Source organism: Oryzias latipes, chromosome 7, assembly GCF_002234675.1.
Source record: "Oryzias latipes chromosome 7, ASM223467v1".
Taxonomy (NCBI): Eukaryota; Metazoa; Chordata; class Actinopteri; order Beloniformes; family Adrianichthyidae; genus Oryzias; species Oryzias latipes.
In genome coordinates this window covers 1,078,317-1,101,050 of record NC_019865.2, presented here as the reverse complement: position 1 = coordinate 1,101,050, position 22,734 = coordinate 1,078,317, and the positions used below count along the sequence as shown (strand labels likewise).

The 22,734-nt window shown below is 40.7% G+C and overlaps 2 protein-coding genes across 2 annotated transcripts in view; both read left to right on the top strand.

Annotated features, from left to right (window-relative positions):
- LOC101171664 (protein FAM19A5) overlaps positions 1 to 22,734 on the top strand; it is a 56,768-nt gene that overhangs the window by 19,430 nt on the left and 14,604 nt on the right. The window contains exon 3 of the mRNA XM_004070228.4: positions 3,046 to 3,173. Coding sequence (XP_004070276.1) covers positions 3,046 to 3,173 — 128 coding nt within the window. The remainder of the gene's footprint in view (positions 1 to 3,045; positions 3,174 to 22,734) is intronic.
- LOC111947637 (golgin subfamily A member 6-like protein 22) lies at positions 6,732 to 10,429 on the top strand. The gene has a single exon (XM_023956307.1). The coding sequence runs from the start codon at positions 7,323 to 7,325 to the stop codon at positions 10,212 to 10,214; it is 2,892 nt and encodes a 963-aa protein (XP_023812075.1). The 5' UTR covers positions 6,732 to 7,322; the 3' UTR covers positions 10,215 to 10,429.

Here is a 22,734-nt window from a genome sequence, read left to right as displayed (position 1 = left end):
CTAATCTGTGCTGTAGAATTATATTCAAAAGTTTCTTTAGCATGTGTTCGGCCTGATCTGCCTAAAGTGAACCAGATGATCCCGAATACATTTTTAGTGTGACTACACCCAAGCAGACCCTGGTCCTGGACCAGGAACCGCTCTCTGACCCATCTTTGGAGGTGGTCTCGGTTTGTTTCCAATTGGACTGTGTAGTCTGCATGCTCGGAACGGAGCGACTGGACCAAAACGGCCACCGTAGCCGGGCTTTATGGGATGGGATGAGTAGGAACGTAGCAACCATGTTGACAAGACCCAGCAACTCATTGAAATGTGGTCGGATGAATGCAGACTCATTGAAACAACTTTTAATGTGATCCATATTGCTTCTACCTGTTTTCCCAACAGTCCATACGTCATAAACACGTATCGGCGTTCCTTCTTAGCCGTCGTCTCCTTAGCAACCGTCTTGCAGCACGTCTCCACCGGACCAGTAAAAGGGGTTGGACCTGACGTTCAGAGTCGGTCAGTGAAGTATAAAGTTTGAAAGCCAAGGACTGCAAAGCACAGGACGTCCATCATTCTTTCTCTCGTTGCTTTGCCCCGCCCTTGTACTTCTTGGCCAATGACATCTGTAGTCACGTTTTATTTTTTAAAGCTTTGGTTCAAATCCAGTAGACGACAGTCCAAAAACAGACCAAACACAAGGCTCAGGACTTGGTCCAAACCAAACTAAACGGACTCGGTCAAGATCAAAGGATATTTCCAATCTGAATTTAATTCTGCAGTTTGTTATTCGTGCAGAAGAAAGTATTGTTCATATTTACAGTTTTTATGCCTCTGACAGCTGTGTTGGCTCTCATTTCAGTTTCTTTCCTGGTTGAAATGTTTTGCTGCACGAATCATTTCTACTGGTAGTTCTGACACGTTTATACATTTGTCATGACGGGAAGCAGAGGATTTACGTGTAGAAGCAGTTGTAACGTCAAACATGAAGACCTACAAGACTCTGGCAGGAGTGAGACGTCGAGGATATGAATGCTGAAGGAAGAAAGGCGCGTTTTCTCCTAACTGTCTTCGGGTTTGTAAGATTCTTGACATGTTAGAAAGCTGAGTTTGAATGCTGGTTTTGACGCCGTGGTGCTTTCAGGGCCGCGTGTTTCACAGAGATTTAGCTGCAGGAACATCTTCAGGGTTCAGGCCAAAGCAGAGAAAGACTTCAGGTAAAATGCAGGAGAAAGCGGGGACGCCAGCTCTTCTCAACACTACTAGAACAGACCCCCCCCCCCCCCCCCCCCCCCCAGAAAGGGGTCAAACATTCTCAAAATATGAAATAAATTTCTTGGAAAATCAAAACGCAAAGTCTGCCAATGAGGTAAGAACAAAGTCTAGAAAAAAAATACTCACTAAAACATTTTCTAAACACTAAATTATATTTCTATTGAATCACCTTTTTGGTAACATTATTTTAGTTGTTTTCTTGAAACAGAATTTTATTTACCTTCAAAAAATTGGCTTTTGAAGAGTATTTTTCCATTTAAGTGAAATTTTATTTTACTTTCTCGCATTTACTTTCCCTAAAACCTTTTATCAGTGAAATCTTTTTTTTTTTTATTTATTTCAAAAACCTTTTATCAGTGAAATAACCTAAATAATAAAGAATACTATATCAGCATAAATTAGTTCAAATATCTTTATGACCAAGAACGCTAAACTGTAAAAAACACTAAAGATTCTGACGACACCCCTTCTATAATCATCCTTCTATTTTATCAACCCCCTTTTTCCCCACCATTCCTTTTGTACCCTTGCCCCCCCCCCCCCACACACACACACACAAAGTCCTCTCTCTTCTTTTTTGTCCGCTTACAAATATAAAGTTTAGCCTAAATTACTAAAGGGGTTTATTCAAATATACAACTTGTGTGCCAGAAGATCTGTTCACCTTTTGGACAAGTAAAAAAAAAGGGAAATTCCCCTCTGAGTTGTGGGCGTGGATCAACCCCGCCCCCCTTCCTATCAACTATAACTAAGACGTCTCTGCTTACAGTCTCTCCAGAACCCCTCACACCCTCAACCCAACATCACTGGAGCAACAAACATGGCAGAAATATCAGATCTATCCAGCCGTCCAGTTCTGATCCAGATTCCAGCTAGAAACAAAGACGTTCATGGATCTGTTGGTCTGCAGGCTGATGCATCAGAACGGGGCACAATGATAATAATTGATACTTTATTTATCCCAAAATGGAAATTCTTCTCTGCATTTGACCCATCCCCTGGGGGAGCAGTGAGCTGCACTTGAACCGCACTCGGGAGGCAGTAGCGTTAAGGGTCTTGCCCACCCCACTGGGTGATGCTAATTGCTCACCATTGATATGGTAATTGTCCCCCCAGTACCATTGTTTATTCCCCTCCGGGAATCGAACCCTGGATTCCTGCGTGGGAGCCCTCTACCTCACCAAGCTACATCACAAATACAATCTTATTTGTACTGCATTTGTCATTTGCTCCTGATTCACAATGATTTGAATCAAAAAATACTCAAAAATGTCGTTTTCATGTCAGTTTCTTTAACATTTGTCCTCCATGATCAGAAAAGTTCCACAAGAACAGGTTAAAAAACCCCAAAACCCCATTTTCCTCTCAATGGGTCTTTAATCCATTGATATTTCTTCATGTGGATTATGGATGGATTAATAATAAGAACCTTGTTCAGGTGATGTATCAAGCCCAGGCTGTGCAATATACCGGTAATTATTTACCATCGTGCTGGAGTCATTCCATTTTTCACATTTGTCCACCAACCGATTGGAACCATTTTTGAATATATGGGAAAACTTGTTTTTAACCTTTTTTTTGAGTTCATAAAAACGTTTTAGAAAAATGTGTTGAGTTCTACAGGGAAGTTTTCCATTTATTTGTTCAGTGATAACGTGATTAAAACAGATCATGTCAGATCTGCCCCTGAGGAGGCGTGTCTTTCTGGTGCTCCTTGAAAATGGTGATGTTTTATTCTGAAAGTCTTTGTGTCTGAGCTCAGTCTCTGGTCTGTTCTTCCCTCAGCTCGAGTCGTGCGGAGCCGCCAGTGGTGTGAGATGGCGCCCTGCCTGGAGGGGGAGGTCTGCAGCCTTCTGTTCAACAGATCCGGCTGGACCTGCACCAGGGGCAGCGGCCGCATCAAGACCGTCACGGTAATGTCTGCGACGTGACATTAATGCACGCCATATGCACCCTCAGCGCTGCGCTGTTGGGAGCTGCGTCACGTGACGCTGCAGCTCAGGGATGCGGGGAGCATCTTTCAGTCAGACTACGGGTCATGACCCGGTTTCAGAAGCAGCAACAACTCAGAATCTGCTTGGCTCTGGGGAACCACTATACCTCAGGGTAAACCAGTGGTTGTTTGGCCTGTATAATGAATAAAAAACCTTCCATTCAGTTTAAAACCTCCTAAAAACATGGAAATGACCTTCTAGTTTGTCTCTAATTATTCTCTTTTTCTTGGTAATTATTAAACTACTGAATGATTGAAATGATCTGCTTTAGCTGATTTTGAAACAAGTCCATTACCTAAGATGTGAGTGTTTTCAAAACGAGAATGTGTGGAGTTCAGATACAGACATAAACAGGTGAAGCTACAAGTTATATTATTTTAATAAATCAACGAACCATAAATATGAATCCTGCTGTCTGTAAATTTCCTCTGTCCTAAAGTGGATCCAGATCCTCTTCATCCAAACTTCCAGACAGAAATTCCTGCTACTGAACAGTTTTCCAGATTCTTGGATTTCTTCCAGATCATCAAGTTAAATGAAATCTGTGTCCAAACCAACAAGTAAAATAGAATGAATGTCAAATCCATTCACATGTTAGTTTCCTAAAGTTCACCACTGTTGTTTTTCCACATCCAAAGAATCCAAAGGGAACATTCTTAGAACATTCTAGACACTGGATGGTCACATGACTTTATTCAAAGTCTGTCACACATTGGACTGGAATGATGGACTGATCTGTGTTGATGACATCACATGTGTGTTGTCTGCTGTGATTGGTCGTTTTTATGTTACAGTAAACTAAACCTACTGTACCTCAATATAAATAGTATTTTCCAATATTAATTATAATTGGTTTTCTTCACTTTGAGAATGATTTATAATGGTTTATTTTGATTTGACTGAATCAACATCGTGCATCAGACAGATCAATCTGCTTGGATAAATCAGTTCTTTGATTAGTGTTTACACACCGAATCTGCATTTACTGCTATTAAAAAGAATTACGTTGACGTAAGTTGTGACAGTACCGGCATAAATAAAAATGTACTTTCAGCCACTGGTCGCACATGAAGGAACTTCAGAAAAACCAAAGGTGACAAAACAAAATTGAAAAAAAAAAGAGCAAAACCTGAAAGATTTGACCCAAAAAACATCCGCAGGTGAATCAGGCAGCTCACCTGTTGAGTTTGACACTTTAATAAACTGAAAACAGCTGATCCAGACCACTCCAAACAGGTGATGAAGACTTTTTCTTACTTTAAATCAAATGATCCCAAAGCACTGAAGGGCGTCCCGTTAAACTTTGTTTTCCTGAAACGTGTTCTGGATTCCAGAGAGGCAGTTCTCGGTTACGGCTTCCTGGATGCATGAGGCAGTTCCTTGGTGCTGCTGGGATTTTCCATCTTTTGGTTTCTGAGACTTCCTCACGTTGCCTTTCCTGTTGGATGAGAGCTTCATGTAACTCAAGTACCAGATTCCAGTTCAGACATCTTCATCCCCGTCAGCTTTCTCAACCCAAACTCCTGAGCCGGTTTTCTGCGGGAAAACCATTGATCGTCTTTGGGTCAGAGATCAGGATGCTGCTGAACCGAATTCCAGACAGCGCAGATCCTGATTATTTTGTCTTCTGATTATTTGAATTTTTCCCCAGGAAATCCCTGTATTTTGTTCACATGTTAAACTGCGAAATAATTGGATGAAGGTGGAAATATCTGCTTTTTTTGAGTGAAAAATCTGATAACTGAAGAATTAGGATCACGATCAAACATTTGCAGGTGAATTTCGTCCCATATTGTGTAGGTATAAATGTCATCTTTTGAGCGGTAGGGCACTGCTAAACATAAGGAGGACGAACACCAGCAGTTATAAAGAGGAAGTGACATCACACATGAATTAACATAACATAACATCTGAGAGTGATGAATCTTTTTTACTGGGGAACAATTTAATCCACAAACCCACAATCTCACTGACAGGGATGATCAGTCTGTGTCCCAGTAATGTTCTTTATATGACAGAATATCTGTGCAGTAATTAACAGAACTAAATTATTAGCTATGAAAAGACAAATATAGGAGCTACAAAGAGAAAAACATTCTTTATATTCAGGGTTTTATAATAAAACTGTCCTGTCAGAGCTTTAGCAGGATCTGGAGCTGGCTGCAGGAACCTCTCCAGATCGATCCGGAAACATTTGTTTTAAAAGAAACATTTAGAAAAAGCTCTAAAAGCTTAAGAAACACCAGATTTTATCTGTGGATGTGGCTGTGGCAGGCTACATTACCATGGAAACAGTAAGAAGGGAGATGCATGCTGCATCTTTCCTCCTGAATATAATTAGTTATTTTTTACTCCTCCCTCAGACTGTCTTATAGATCTGTAGGGAGTGAAGTTACATGCAAGGATCTGCATTATAATCATGCTCCCTTTGTGATGGATCAGTGGAATGAGCAAAAACTACAAAATCCAGTCTCAAAGATGTCATAATGTCACAAGTTCTGAGTTTTCTAAAGTAAATTTACACTGCAATAAAACAACCTATTGAAATTACCAAAAATGTGAGGTAACAGTTTGCATCTAGTATGATCTGCCTAAAGTAGAATATTCAGTACAACCCGAAATAACAAAGTTGAATATTTAAATATTTGAATGTACACATTTTTAGACATTATATAGTATGTGGCATATTTTATATGGATACAAATGGATCCATGAACAAAGACGTTCATGGATCCATTTGTCTGCAGGTGACGATCAGAAAGGGGCGGAGCAGGGAGCTTGTGGCCCCGCCCAGCGTATTTTCAACATCACAAAGATGATCTTTTTTAAACTGCATTTTTTCAACTGCTCCTGATTTACCATCATTTTAAATAAAGAAATACTCAGAAATGCAATTTTAAGCTTAATTGCCATTAACCCTTGTGCTATCCTAGGCACTTTACCATTGGGAGTTGGGTCATCTAGACCCACTAGACAGTGCTCTGAACCTTTTTCTTCAATAATTTGTGATCTTCACTGGTGTCCATGGATTACATGAAATCTTTCCACCTTTATCCACCTTTGTCATGGTAGGGAGAACACGTCAATGGAAGGGGGGGTCATCTAAGATAGCACTTCAAGGTCTTTAAGCATTTTTGATGTTCCACATTTTACAATCAGGACGGATCCTCGATTCAAATGTCTGATTTTTGTAAAATGACATTAATATGAAGTCATGAAGTGAACATTCATCAAGAACAGCAGGTCCACATTTAATTCAAACTCAGGACATTAATTTAAACAACATTTAAATCACAAATGAAGACATAAATGTATCAAACAAAATGTATTTTACATTTTTTACTGATAATTTGATTCTTTTTGATAAATTCCAGAAATTCTTTCTACCTTAGAATCAGAAAATGTTTGGAAACTTTTATTTTACTCAAAAACTTCCTTCTTTTGTCATTAAATGCTGTTTTCACTGTTTCTTCACCATAAACTCAGTCCGCCTGTCTCCATGCGACTCGGGTCCGGAAGTTCAGAACCGGGAAAACGTCGACAGGCCTTCGGCGGTTCCTTTGAACATCTCTGCTTCATGACGGCAGCACGCGGACATTTCACAACCAATCAGTCAATACCACTGGAGTATTGATATTGATCGATAGCGTCCAGAAACATAAGAATTCCTCTCGTTTGCGCAGTTTCCGCCGGTCGAACTGCGGCTCCGTGGAGGAGCCGTCAGCACGCATGCGCGAATATGAAGCGCTTCATAAATCCATTCATAACGTTTGCGACGCAGCACGTGACACATCGTCAGAAGAGGTGACATTAGGTCATTCAGACCGATGACGGCATATTGTGTCATTACTACGATTGTTTAGCAGGTCAATCAGCGTCAGATGACAGCATCTGACGTCATCTAATGTTGTCAGCAACGTTGCCAAATATAACCGCCTGAACTCACAGAGTAACCGAGAGAAACGAGGGAAAGAGACTAGTGGAAGGAATACTGAAAGAACTGAAGCGACAAGAAAGACTAAAAGCAGCAAAATAACAGTTCCAGAAATTCTAAAAGAAAGTTTGAAAATGTCTCTGAAAGAAATCAGCCAAAGTACGGAGACAATCCTGACCCAGAACTCCATCATGGTCAGCCAGATGGAAAAGATTGGCAAAAATCTGTCCAACATGAAAGATCTGGAGAGCACCTGCAAGAACCTGAAGAGGGAGAGGAAAGCTGCTGCTCAGAAAAACAAAGAGCTGCTGAAATCCCTGGAGACCCTGAACACACAAGTTCAGCAGCAGATGAAGATCCAGGAGAAATGTGAGGCAGAAAGACAGACAATCGCTGCCTTCTCTGAGAACATCCGTGAAAGCAAAGAGGAAATGGTGGCTCTGAGGTCCAAACTCTGGCTGGACGAAGAGCTGAAACTAGAGCAGGAGCGGGTGAAACAGGAGAGGAAAATCATGGAGAAGAAGTCTGCAGTTCTGAAAGCCGAGCTGCAGAAGCTGCAGAAAAAGGTCGGCCACCAAGCCGTCCTGGAAATGGACTACAAACTGGAGTTCAACCATTTCCACGCTCTGGAAGAGGAGACCGCCGCTCTGAAAACGGAGCTTCAGAAGCTGCAGACAGAAATCCTGGAGCGAGACCAAATGAGAGAAGAGTTCCCCGCCATGGTTGAAGAACAATACCGTTTGGAGGAACTCAAGAAAGAGCTGCAGGCAGAGCTGTCCCAGCTGAGAGAGCAGCCCAACGACGCCATCCAGCTCCGCATGCTGCACCAGAGACTCAGCCTGGAGCTGATGCAGCTCAGAAAAGAAACCAAAGACCTGCAGAGGAGACGGGAAGGAGTCCAACGCTCCTCTGAGGAGGTGGAGGAGCTGCAGTCTGCATGTCAGAATCTCCAAACTAAAACCAGGAAGGCGTTCCAGATCAACTCTGACCTCACAGAGGAAATCACCAGACTGGAAAATGAAATCTCACAGCTGAAAATTCAAGAAGCTAGAGGTCAGGAGTGGACTGAAGAGTACAACAAGCAAAAGGCTGAAGCAGATGTTCTTCAGCTGGACTACCAAGAACTCCAGAAAACCAAGGAGCAGCTGACAAAGTCCATCAAGAACATGAAAGCTCTGCAGTCTGCATGTCAGAAACATCAAGCCAAAAACAGGAAGGCGGTCCAGATCAACTCTGACCTCTCAGAGGAAATCTCCAGACTGGAACAGGAAGTCAGTCATCATTTGGATTTGGAGGACAGAGTCTGTGCCGCCAGAGAGGAAAGTGAGAGGATGGAGAAGGAAACTGTCATCCTTCAAGGAAAAATCCAAGACCTGCACCTCCAGATGCAGCAGTTCCAGCAGCAAACGGAGGTTCTGCAGCAGGAACGTCAGACGCTGCAGAACCGACGCCACCAAAGAGACCAGATGAGGGAGGAGTACTCCAGAATGCTGGAGGACATCTGCTGCCTGCAGGACCAGCAGGCAGGTCTGGACACGGAAATCTCACGCCTGAAAGTGGAAGAGATTGAAGCTCAGGAGTGGATGGAAGAGTTCAAGAAGCAAAAGGCTGCAGCAGATGTTCTTCAGCTGGAGAACCAGGACCTCCAGAAAACCAAGGAGGACCTGACAGAGTCCATCAGGAACATCCTCACAGACCAGGAGGAAACAAGCCTCCAGGAGCCTTCATCCTCCTCTTCATCAGGCATCCAAAATGATGAGAATGTCAGTTCTGATGAAGAGCTCCAGAAGACTTCAGATGATGAAGAGCTCCAGAATCTCTCAGATGATGAAGAGTCTGTGAATTCCATTAAAGGAACAGTCTCCATCAAAGAAATGAAGGTTTCTGTCTCTTCACTGACTGAGGAAGATCAAGAGAAACATGTAGGGGATGAGGAATGTGAGGAAGAGGAGGATGAGAATGTCAGTTCTGATAAAGAGCTCCAGAATACTTCAGAGGATGAGGAATATGAGGAAGAGTGTGAGGAGGAATATGAAGGGGATGAGGTAGAATATGAGGACATCAGCTCTGATGAAGAGCTCCAGAATCCATCAGATGATGAAGAGTCTGTGAACTCCATTAAAGGAACAGTCTCCATCAACGAAATGAAGGTTTCCGTCTCTTCACTGACTGAGGAAGATCAAGAGAAACATGAGGGGGATGAGGAATGTGAGGAGGAGGATGAGAATGTCAGTTCTGATGAAGAGCTCCAGAATACTTCAGAGGATGAGGAATATGAGGGAGAGTGTGAGGAGGAATATGAAGGGGATGAGGTAGAATATGAGGACATCAGTTCTGATGAAGAGCTCCAGAATAAATTGGACGATGAAGAGTCTGTGAATTCCATTAAAGGAACAGTCTCCATCAAAGAATTGAAGTTTTCTGTCTCTTCACTGAATGAGGAAGATCAAGAGAAAAATGAGGGGGATGAGGAATGTGAGGAAGAGGAGGAGGAGAAAGTCAGTTCTGATGAAGAGCTCCAGAATACTTCAGATGATGAAGAGCTCCAGAATCTTTCATATGATGAAGAGTCTGTTAACTCCATTAAAGGAACAGTCTCCATCATTGAAATAAAAGCTTCCGTGTCTTCACTGACTGAGGAAGATCAAGAAAAACATGGGGAAGATGATGAAGAGGAGTATGAGGATATCAGTTCAGACGAAGAGCTCCAGAATACTTCAGAGGATGAGGAATATGAGGGAGAGTGTGAGGAGGAATATGAAGGGGATGAGGTAGAATATGAGGACATCAGCTCTGATGAAGAGCTCCAGAATCCTTCAGATGATGAAGAGCTCCAGAATACATCAGATGATGAAGAGTCTGTGAATTCCATTAAAGGAACAGTCTCCATCAAAGAAATGAAGGTTTCTGTCTCTTCACTGACTGAGGAAGATCAAGAGAAAGATGAGGATGATGAGGAATATTCCGATTTTGATGAGGAGATTTCCGACTTTGATGATCAGGTTGAGGATCTGCTGGTTCTGTAAGGATTTAGGTTATATTATTAGATCACTTGTAGGAAATAAAAATTAGAGACATTTTTAGATTTGTAGGAAATAAAAATTAGAGACATTTTTAGATGACTAGTAGGAAAAAAGAAATTGGAGACATTTACAGAATATTAGGAAATAAACATGAGGGAAATGTACAGGGTGCATTCAGCCTTTAAGTTTTGTTCTTTATTCCAAACAGGAGGAATTTCAAAAAAAAAATTATCATAAAGTTAAAAAAATACCTTTTTGTTAATGTTTAATACCAAACACTTTATCAGTAAAACATAATTTTGATCCAGTATTTTAAACCAGATCCTCTTCCAGGGAAGTGGAACCTTCAACCCAACCTTTTTCATCTAAACATGCCGTCACTATGGTAACCGGCAAACACACTGAAGGTTGTTGTTGAATGGAAGTCACAGCAGTCTTTCTGTGGCTTCACTGGAAGAGGATCCAGTTAGCACGGGTTCTCTCCGGGCGCTCCGGCTTCCCCAGATCAAAAAAGAATTGAAGAAGTTTGAGAAAATGTGATTGTCTTTGTCTGTAGAAAAGCTCAGGAGCAGAGCCAGGACAGAAAAGCAAGGCATTAAACGCTTTATCGCTCCTTTATCGCTGTGCCAACACACACCTCTGTTGGAAGGAGTGAATAGTCTAATACAACATATGAAAAGTTATGATTGAGTTTTAAATAGGAATCAGGTGTTTGTGTTTTAACAGCATGTTAGTTCAGTTGTAGAGGACTGCAAAAAAATACATTTTATTTTTTTATTGTCAGCAACAAAGATAGTTTGCTTTGATATTTGTTTATATATTATCAATCAAATACATGAATGTAAGAAACCAAAAAGAACAGAAAAAAAGGACAGACAAACTACAATACTGTCACTAAAAGTCAGCAAAAGAAAGAAACCAAACTCACTTACGCCCCGTCCTGACCATGTCAATTATGTGCTACTTTTAAGAAATGCGTAAAAAAATGGGCCTTTCGATGGCCAAAACGCTGTTCTTTACGTCACCTCTGGCTTGCCATAGACTGCAATTGCATTTACTTGCAGGGCACAGATGAGAAAGCGCTGCAACCAGGCCAGTGCAGACGAAAGAGAACGTGATGTCATCACGTCTGCGCAGACTGTGCATTCATGTCACATTTGTACTACATCAATTAATACTTATCTTACAAAGGATCTGCTATCGTTTTTTAGGATTTTTTTTATCTTAGTCTTAAATTTTATATTGTTTTTATATGTTGTAATTAGGCCTGAACAATATATCGCAAATTTATCGTTGTCGTTCAAGCTGGGCAAAATGCATATTGCAAAAGATGGCAAAAATTGCGATAAATGGTTACCCTAAATGTGCTAAAACGATCTTATGGTTATATCGTCATCGCAGTATTGATCACTTATATCTCATATCGGGGGTTTTCCTCATATCGTGCAGCCCTAGTTGTTATTACTGCTGATAAAAGTTGAGGAGTGTGATTCAATACTAACTCATATCTATAGCTAAATTTTACATTTTATAATAGCACCACTACAAAGTGTTTTATATGGTGTATGGATAGATAGATAGATAGATAGATAGATAGATAGATAGATAGATAGATAGATAGATAGATAGATAGATAGATAGATAGATAGATAGATAGATAGATAGATAGATAGATAGATAGATAGATAGATAGATAGATAGATAGATAGATAGATAGATAGATAGATAGATAGATGACTTTATTAAATCTATATGATTTGACATAAAAAAAGGACATCAAAAATGACATTCATATTAAATTATTAAAAATTATTACGAAAATTATTATTAAAAATGGATATGGATGGACAACTATGGACAGTTTTTAAAACATAAAAATGATAATGATTTTTAATTACGTTTTCTGGAGGGTTATTTTACCTATAAGAAACATACATGTTACAGGTGCGTGTGACTCAGTTTTCCCAGCTCAAAGCAAAAGGATAGTGAGGTTAAGATTTACTCCAAGTAATTCTTTTTCAAATTTGTGATGACTACAACCCTGTCAAGTTTTTCAGGGTTGTTTGAAACTAAAACCAGTGATTTTGAAACAATTGATTTGATTTGGTTTGATTTATTTCAAGCATTGTAGTCAAAGCAATAAAAGTACACAGATTTATCAAACTCATCACAGAAATGATGAAATGCATAGATTAAAAAGACATAAAATAAAACATAACAAGAAAGTCACTTAAATCACATTTGCTTAATTAATTGTAGTGATCATTAACTAAAGTCAAATAGAGTTTGATTTATTGCTTAAAAGGAGCAGGAAGGAGTGAGTTTATATACCCCCCCCCCACCACCACTGAGTTCTTCATTTGAGAGTTTTACAGTTTTTGTGATCCGGTTCTGATCCGATAGATTCTTTTCAAGTTACTAAATCCAGTGGTTATTGATGATTGATTCTCTTCAGAAAACATTCATTCATGATTTCAGTAAACAGTAGCCGTTATGTAATAATCATTGATTATTAGAACACATGATCACATTAAACCAGTAATTATTGCTACACATTGCAGATCAATAAAGAAAATCAATACTTATTGGTTGTAATTAAAAGAGCTTTGATTATTTCACCACCATCAAGTTCACACGTGGATTTGGAATCATTCAATCACCTGTTGGTCCTTAACTCCTCTTATCTTTATATCGTTAAATCAGAGTTTCTTTCTTCATTTTCTTGAATATCTGAACATTGTTTGAGCTCATTACTGAACCCGTTCCAGAGTTTAGTGTCACACACCGACACACAGAAACTTTTCTCTGTGGTTCTTATCAGTTTGATCCTGAAGTTCCTACATCCCCTCAGTTTGTTCCTCCTTCATTTTCTAACAACTGTTTCTGGATATTCAATGGTAACGATTTCCCAATGACTCTGTATAGAAGCTGTTGGTGTAAAAACCAACAAGGTCATCCAGCTTTAAAAGTCTAGATTATTAAAATAAATAGTTTGTGTGATCAAGACATCTGGCTTTTTGAAGTAAAAAGAGAGGATGTAGTGAGCTCTTATAATTATTCCCCCAAATTTCTATACAGTAGGTCAAATATGGTAATATTTAGGAGCAGTACAATAAATATCTACTGTTGTATTCTGAGTTTAGATTTATTTATGATTGAAATACTTTTTGAGACTTTAGTTTGTATGTGTCTGATGTGAGGCTTCCAACTTAGTTGGTCGTCGATAAAAACCCCTAAGAATCTGATTTCTGTAACACTTTTAATGGAGACATTATTTTTTTCAATTGAGAGCTCTTTATTGCCGTTGTAGTTACTAAAAAACATTTATCTAGGTTCAAAGATCATTTGTTGTAATCTATCCATGATTTTATTGATTAACTCTGTTTACCACATTGATAAGTTCCCTATGATTGTCTCTAGAATAGAATATGTTTGTGTCATCAGCAAATAATGAGTTTCAAAAGTTTTGAAACATTGAATGTATCATTTATTTAAATGTTGAATAGCAGCGGGCCCAGAATTGATCCTTGTGGGACACCACGACTTATCTCTTTGGCTTCTGATGTAAATTCATCAATCTTGAGAAATTGTTTTTTTAAATTTAGCTTTTGACCCAAGTTGGCATAAATGGCGTATAATTATGTTACGCCCCCTTTGTGTCTAGGGGCACCGAGGCGGCATAACATAAAAAAAGTAAGGTTTTGGCTAATAATTTACCTGTAACAAAAAAAACACCAAACGAATGTCTCCATACAAAAGTATAACAAATTTATTTACAAATTACCAAACAATCAACATGAACTAAAAGTGAAGCAAAAAGGCTTCAGGGTGAACCCAGGCCAAAACAACAAACAAAACCCTACGTAACTGAAACATGTATTCTTACCTACAAATGAAAGAAAAGGGAAAATCAAAGACAGAACACTAACCTCCCTAACCTAACAAAAACAGGAGAAAACATGTACTAAAGAAAATGGCGGTTCACCCCTACAGCTTCACTTAAACAAAATTATAAACCAAAGGACTAAACAGAGTGGGCACAGACAAAACTACAAACTACAAAGAACTACAAAGTGCAACACAAACTAAAACAAGTGGAGAAGACAAAAACAAAACAAAATGGAGAAGAGGGCCAAGCTGCAGTGGAGACTTGTTGCAGCAATACTCCCTTCCCATTATGTGGAGGTCCATGTGGTGGTTTTGAAAGGCTGCCAGCCCACACCTACATGAACCACACCTGCAAATAATCAGACACACAAAGATCCACAAAAAACACAAGTCCCGCTCTGATACAGAAATAATACACAAAACACAGAACAAAAAGAACAAAACAAAACCAAATACGGCCACAGCCGTAACAACTTATATAGCGCTTTTCTACCTTAATTGAAGGCCCAAGGTGCTTTACAGTCACAGTCTCATTCACCCATGCACAGACACTCACACTCTGGTGGCGGCTCCGCTGCCGAACACCGGCGCCGACATTCCACCAGAGGGAAGGTGGGGTTCAGTGTCTTGCCCAAGGACACATTGACTCATGGGTGTGCAAGGCGGGAATCAAACCTGCAATCTTGTGATCATGGGTTGACCGCCCTACCGCTGCACCACGGCCACCCAGTTCCTCCTTAGTTAGCGCTAGTCCTCTTATCCCAGACACTTCCAGTTTGTCCAGTAGGATGTCATGATTGACAGTCAAATGCGTTTTTTAGGTCAATGTAAATTCCAGCTGCATATTTCTTTTTGTCCAGAGTGTTTGTGATTTCCTCCACAGCATCAATGATAGCCAATGAGGTGGATCTGTTTTCTCTAAAACCATATTGGTTTTCACTTATAATGTTATATTTATCAATAAATACATCTAATTTATCATTGAATGTTGTTAAAAAATCGTGGAAGGAGAGAAACAGGTCTATAGTTTGTAAATTGGTGTTTGTCTCCGTTCTTATAGACAGGAATCACTTTTACTATTTTCATTTGGTTTGGGAATCTCCCAGTTTGTAATCATGAGTTACATTTCTATGTTAGAGGCTTAGGGATGCTATTAATGACCTTTTTAACCACTGTCATATCTATATACTCACAAGCTTTTGAGTTTTTACTCTTGAATTTATTTACAATTAATAATAAAACCAAGACATGAAGATTGCTGTGCTGACAGATGACCTCTTGCTGACTGTCACAGACGTAAAAACCTTTTGCATGTTTAAAGCCCACAATCGGGTGTCATGATGTCCTGTGATGCTGCAGGGCAGCCTCGGTGCTGCAGTCCGACTTTTGGTTCGGATCAAAGCGCTCACTGGCCTGGTGTGTTCTGATAGGAATCAGCAGAGAAGGAGCATTGTCACCAATGAAAGCCTCCAGACAAAAAGAGAAAAACAATAATGACCCTCCAGGCTCAACGGCAAGTGGCTGTCGCCATAGCTACGGGTCTCGCTGTCACTGCGTGCTTCTCACCACAGCACTTGGCAATTTCACACAATCAACTTGGCTCAGCTGACATGGGGCAGTTGTCTGTAGTGCTTACATCACGCAGGCCTGTTTTCTCACCAAGTGATCTTCCTCCAATTATTTTTATATGCTGTGTAATTCCTGGATCTTCTGTGTTTGCTCCAGAGCTATACCAAAGTTTGCTCAACAGGAGCGGTTCTGTTTCTTCATTGTCATCATGTTTTGGGTTTTTGGGGTTTATGGACTTCCTGCTTTTTCCTTTCGGTGCTGTACGAGGATATCCTGTTGCATTTTCAGAGCTGCTTTCTGCTTCGCATCCCTCAGTGTTTTTTTCCATTAAGCTTTAGTCCCAGCTGTCCTTACAGGTGGACACGGGCTGTCTGCGGGAGCAAAATGGTCAAACCTGTACACAGGAAACATAAAGGTCATAGACCGCTCAGTGAACCCACAGAGAGGAAATGTTCAAGCACATTTTTTCTACATTCATGCTGCGGGCGACAGGTGGTAGTTAACACTTCCACAACACGTACGGGGAAGTAAGGGGGAAGTAGGTGAGACGGATGTTCTATGTTCGTTCGTTTACTGTGCTTTTTTAAATTTTACCTATGGTTTTAGTGTTTTTATACTTGTGCAGCACTTTGGATGTCTGGCAGATGTAAAAGTGTTATATAAATAAAGATTTGATTGATATGATTTGATTGATTGATGTTTTCAACCCTCCAAGTCCTGCAGACCGTACAAAGAGCCCGTTAGTGCTGTTCACGTGACACGTGCGCGCTCCTTGTTGCAGCCTGACTGTTAGAAATGAGGAAATTAGACAGAATGTAGTTGGCGTGCACATCCTACATGTGTCACGTGCACACCCCGTGCGTGCAGCAATTGTGTGCGGTCAGTAAAGAGCCAAACTCACACCTTACTAAACGACGCCGTACGACAGCATCATAATGTCATAATGGGGTGTAACTTCCATTAGCCCTATTAAGACTTCACTCAACTCTTGGCGTCCTTTGAAGGGATTGTTCGAGTGACAAGACTGCAAGACAAACTTGTGCTCCTCTTTAAATGTAGCTCCTCTATGACCCTCCACGGACCCAGACAACCCAAGAATCTGCAGATCCCCTACAGAACAACCCCCCAAAGGTCATGTGACCAAGTCAGTGTCAGGCTCTGGGTTTGTGTCCTCTCAGTTCTCTCTTAATGTTTATCCTTGTTTGTTTTTTTCAGGTTTGAGTCAATAACGTTTCGTTTCTGTCCATAAGTCGAGCTCATGTGTTTCGGTTTTTAAGGCGTCTCTCTCTATCCATAACATTTATCACACCGTTTTTATTAGAAAATATTATTTTTCTTTAGAATTCCAGCTGTGACCAATAATGAGAGTTTTATTTATTTATTGAACTTTTTATTTAACGGAGCGAGAAAGACGGAGAACAGGTTTTCATGAACAACCATCACATTCTTTTGAAGGAGAAGGAAAATGAGTTTTTCTGTGACACTATGGATAAAGAAACTGTTTCGTTTAATCTAATAAGAGTGTGGGAAAAATATTTGTGTCAATACTTTTACATCAAAATAAGTCTCATTTAAAGCCAGCGCAGACGGAAGCTGTTGCTCCGCCAGATCCGACTCATTAAAGAAACGGAGATGGATGATTTCAGTTTCAGGATGGTTATGAAAATGATGTACTCGCTCAAAATCTCTGGGTCACTTTGGTCGGCAGAAATAGGATTTCAAAAGTGAGAAATGTTAATCTTATTTCTCCTGAACCTAATCAGTCAAGCCGATGGAGTTCCTGAGGGCTTTCCTACCGTTAAATGCTATTTTTCTCTCCAACTCGCTTAAAGTCAGATATTGGTTTCCCCCTATAATAAAAAAGATTACTTAGGCACTGCTTTGGTGAAACATTAATAAAACAGGGTTGAATTGCTCATCCATCAAAGGAATTTCCTCTCCAGCTGTCAGCAGCACAGAAACTTAAAGTGGTTCAGAAAGCAATGAACTGCATGAAACTGCAAAGTCACTGAGCTAAGAGACTGTCAGGTGATGATACCTGCTGATTCGCTGAAATGAGGAACACCTGTCACATGCATTAAAGAGAACGCATCAAAATTTCATTTACAGCCACTGAAAAATTGAACATTGTCTGGGCTCAGCCAGAAACTTCAAGGTGAATTTGGTCCTGGAATGAGCCTGCGTCACGTCTGATTTAACGTTGGTCCGTCTGCCGTGTTTGCCTTCAAACATCAGACTGTTAATGACTTTCCTGAAAACAGGCAGAACATTTATGTCGTCCCCGTCATGCTTATGAGGACTGACAGTCCTTACCTGAAGGTCTGAGGAAGAACAGTGACGGTGTTGTGTTGGTTTGCAGATGTGGAGTTCTGCTAAACTCTTTTCCGGGCCAAACATGAGAGCTCTGGCCCAAATGAAAGCGAGGATCCTGGTTATCTTGCAAGTGAACTCTGGTGCGGTTCAGCTCACTGAGAATGCAGACAGTTTACTTAAAGTTCCAAGAGAGGAAGTGATGTAACCTCATTTCATTTCAAAGTAAAGTTAAGCCCGAGCCTGAATCCAGAGAAGCTTGAGGTTTGAAAGTGTTTGGTGGGCAAACCTGGATGATGATATCAGTGGACAATAGTCAGGATTACAGGGATGGAAGACTTTTCTTCTTCTTCAAAGTTTGTTTTGAGCCAAACTGCCCCCAGATCAGCAGCAGAAACTAGATCTATGTGTGTGGGCTGGGGGGGTTTGTGTGAAAGCAAATGTCTAAAGCTTTTGATCATTTCCCGTCCATTCAAACTGAGTCTGTGTCATAATCCTGGTGCAAAGGCGATAATTGTATGTTTCTGAAACTCCTTCATCTCTTCATGTTAGCTCAGCGTTTCTGCTCTTGGTTCTGTCACTCAGAATCTGTGACCTGCCAGGTGATTTGACAGCAAATCAGGTGAATCAGAGCGGTAAAATGTAAACACACATTTCTGTAACCCTTGGTCTATCCTAGGCACTTTAACATTGGGAGTGGGGTCATCTAGACCCACTAGACAGTGCTCTGAACCTTTTTTCTTCAATGATTTGTGATCTTCACTGGTGTCCATGGATTACATGAAATCTTTCCACCTTTATCCACCTTTGTCATGGTAGGGAGAACACCCCAATGGAAGGGGGGGGGGGGGGGGGGGGTCATAGGATAGCACAAGGGTTATGTGACTCAGCTCAAGCTGACATGTCAACAGGACTGACTCCTAAAGCAAAGATTATATTTGAATGACATGCAGATCAGGAATGCTATAACCCAAAATAATATACGATCATCTAGAATGATTTGATGTTGTTGACCTTTTGGCATATCCTTTCAGGGGTTTCCACAGTGAATCAGCTCTCACTCATTTGCACAGGTGGTTTGGTAGAGATATTTACGCCGGAAGCCCTTCTTGACACAAACCTGTATTTTATCCAGGCTGGGGACCGGCACAGGGAGGCCCCTTTGTGGCCTCACAGTTTGCTAGTAGTGTAAAGGGTCTTTCCCAAGGACCCATACTGGATCATCGCGCTCCCTTGGAAACCAACCCTGGTTTCCCGTATGCCAGTACACTCAGCCAAATGAGCCATGCAGCTGCTACTAACTCAGAATGATATGATAATCCAATCATTACAGCTGTTCTTCAATCAGTGGGAAACATCTGGATGTGAAACCGGTGGTGGAGGGACAGAGCGCACAGGCCACTTGGAACCGCTTAATAAGACGCCACAGCGTCTCAGATGGGACGTCTGTTCTCAGCCTCAGGTGAATAATGGTGGAGGGGGAGTTCCAACCATCCCTCTCTTTTAACACCCCCCTCCCTTTTCAGATGCCCTGGGCTGCAGTGCCAATTGCCCCACTCATCTACCCTGAGAGCTTCACCTGCGAACCGACAGCAACAAAAAGGAATTTCCTCTTGGCCTGAATGTTTGCATGAGCTGTTGCCGAGCAGTTTTGCTGGAGATGTTAATCACGAGTGATGCGGCCGTTTATTTATTCATTCTGTTTGGGGGGCCAGAGAGGAGGGATCCAGGGGTATTTGTTTGAGGACTTGAGATGGTTGGAGGAGCACCATGGAAGATAAATGAGGATGAGAAGTCCACAGAGACCTGATCAGGCAGGAGAGACGGAGGCCTCCGTTGGAGGGAGCGAATCTGTGAGCAGACTGAGTTTAAATGGGAGAGAATTTCCCTCCATGCCGTCACAATCATTTGACATGGAGGCAGTCAGTGTTACTGAGAGATGATAATGGCTGCTCTCATTATTCATGTTGTGGAGCACAAGTTTGCTGGAGGTGCGTTTGGAAGATAAAACAAAGTGACAAATGTAGCTGATGGGGGTGTATTAAGCCGAAAACTGCACATCTAATGCAACTTAAAGCAATTTTTGTATCAGTTATACATTAAATTTTGATATTGTTTTATCGTGTCTAAATCCAGAATCCTGTTTGGATAAAATGTGGCTTTATTTATGACCGAGGGGAATTCCACATGTTAGAGGAGCAGCCAGGAGGCAGAAGATCAGTGATCCACATGATCCACAACAGCAACATGAATAAAATAAAACTCTCATTTAGGTGCACACGGCTTTAAGATGCAGGCACGACATGTTGGAAAAATACCTCAGATCTGTTTCTACGTTTACATAACCAGGGAAGTATTACAGTGACATCCCATAAACCGAATGTTGGACGAGACCTCTAGACTAGAACTCATAAAGAAAAAGAAAAATTCCAAAACTCCTCTGAGATTCAAAGCTTTTGGGTAAAAAAGCAGTGCTGTTGTCATGAGAAACTCTGATCATGTGTTTGAACCATCGGATCGCCTTTTGGTTTAGAAGCTTTGACCTTCTGCTTGGAGTCATAGTATCTGGTTGGATGTAGACCATTGCCCCTTAAACAAATTTAATTTAGGCTTTTCTGTTTCTAATGTTACTTTTGTTGTATACTACTTTTTAAGTTGTATTTCTTTTTATTGCTATTATTGTTGATCTTTTTTCTACGACAGAGTATTAGGGCCACCAAAAAAAAAAAAAAATTAGAGCCACCAAAAAAAAAAAGTAAAATTACGAGATTTTATCTCGTAAATTTGGAAGATAAAAACTCGTAATTTTAGGAGATTACAGTGGAAGTGAGCATGCAGAGCAGCAGGTGAACGCCGTGCAGCCGCAGAGAAGACCGACTAAACTTTGTTGAACAGGTTGAGCTGAATGTTTATTGATAACGTTCCAAATGTCTGGAAGGTCATTTGTTTGATTTACGATTCATTAAAGTTTTATTTATTGATGGTTGGTTTGCAGGATCTCTGCAGCCCGATGAAGCCGTCGTCGGTGTCCCTGCAGCTGTTTGCTTGAATCCTTTCTACGTTCTACGTATCTTTTCAACGTTCCAAAGCTAATATAAAACACTATTTTCATTCCTCTTTATTGTTTTATGCTGAAACGGGACATTTCATCTGCAGGAGGGGGCATATGTAACACTGTTTACTTCCGCATTGGTGTTGGGATGACAGGTTCATGACGTAATGAGACAAATGAACTTCAGGATATGTGAATGAAAAGGAGAATAAAGGCTACAGCGATTGTCTACACCCAAACGTGTCTCTGAACTCCTTATTTTACATATGAAACTCCGCTTTACTGACACTGAACCCCGGAAAGACTGCTACACGGAAACTAATCTGATTTTGAGTCGCCAAAAGGTTCAGAATCTCTTTGTTTTACACCTATAATAATCCGGAAATGAAGCTTCACAAAAGGCTCCACATACTTCATCTTCAAGCTAGGTTCCGATAAACGGACAACTTCGGTGTTTTTTCCTTAATCTACGACTTTTTTTCGTAAATTTATGAGATAAAAAGTCGTAAATTTACGAGTTTTTATCTCCTAAATTTACGAGATAAAATCTCGTAATTTTACTTTTTTTTTGGTGGCCCTAATACTCCGTCGTATTTTTCCTCCCCAAAGTGGATTTTTATTTTCATTATTAATTTAAACGTTGACTCATGTTACTGTTGTGTGATGTCATTGAATAGGGAGTGCTGACGTGTGTGTGTTTGTGTGCGGGTGTGAGTCTGCACTAAAGTCCTTCTGCGAGCCTAATTGTGTTGTTTTTTACTCTTGTTTCTCATCTGCTCAGACATTGATACTGAGGCGTGTCTTGAGACAATGCATCTGATCTTCGTGTTTAAATGTTGAAATAAATCAAATCAAAACTCCCCCCATCCTCTTCGGTCCTGGACGGTTCTTTCAGTCAGTCGGTCCATCGTCCGTCCTTGTATTTCTTGTTGGGCGTAGACCATCATCAGCACCCCGCCATCAGCTGGGTTTCCTCAGGATGTGGCTGATCCGACCCCATCTTCTCCTGATCTGTTCTTCCTGTTCGCCTGGTTTGTTCTTCGCCAGAGCTCTGTGACGCTGATGGTTTCGACGGTGGATCTTGAGCATTTTTCATAGACAAGAATTGATCTGCTACCTCTTGATGGTGGTTTTTGTTCTCTGTGTTTCTGCTCCGTACAGCAGGTCAGACTTGATGTTTCAGTGGGACAGGAGAGTCCTGGCTCAGATTGTGATGAGGACGGATCTCCAGTTGTTCTTGAGGAGGATGAAGGATGCTCTCGCCTTTCCAAATGGGGTTTTAACATCCATGTCTGTTCCAATCTGTCGGTTCACAACACTGCCATGATATGTGGAGGTCTCCACTTCTTCCAGGTTGTTGTCTTCAAGCTCGGCTTGGAGACATACTTGGATTCATTTAAGGAGTAACTATGAATCAGAATCAGAAGTACTTTATTGATCCCACACGTGGGAAATTTGTTTGTCACCATAGCAACTGACAGCAGAGGGAAAAAAAGACTTAGAATGAAATAAAAAAAAAAAAAAACAAGAACAAAGAAAATGTAGCATAAATGCCAACATCAAAGTAGTAGTATAATTTAAAAAGCTATTTACAGAACAGTGCAGGTAAAAGGATGCGCAAAATAGAAAAAAAAAAACTGAATAAATAGTTAATAAAAATGTGCAAAGGTTATCTTTTGCATAGTGAGTTGTTGTACAGGGTTA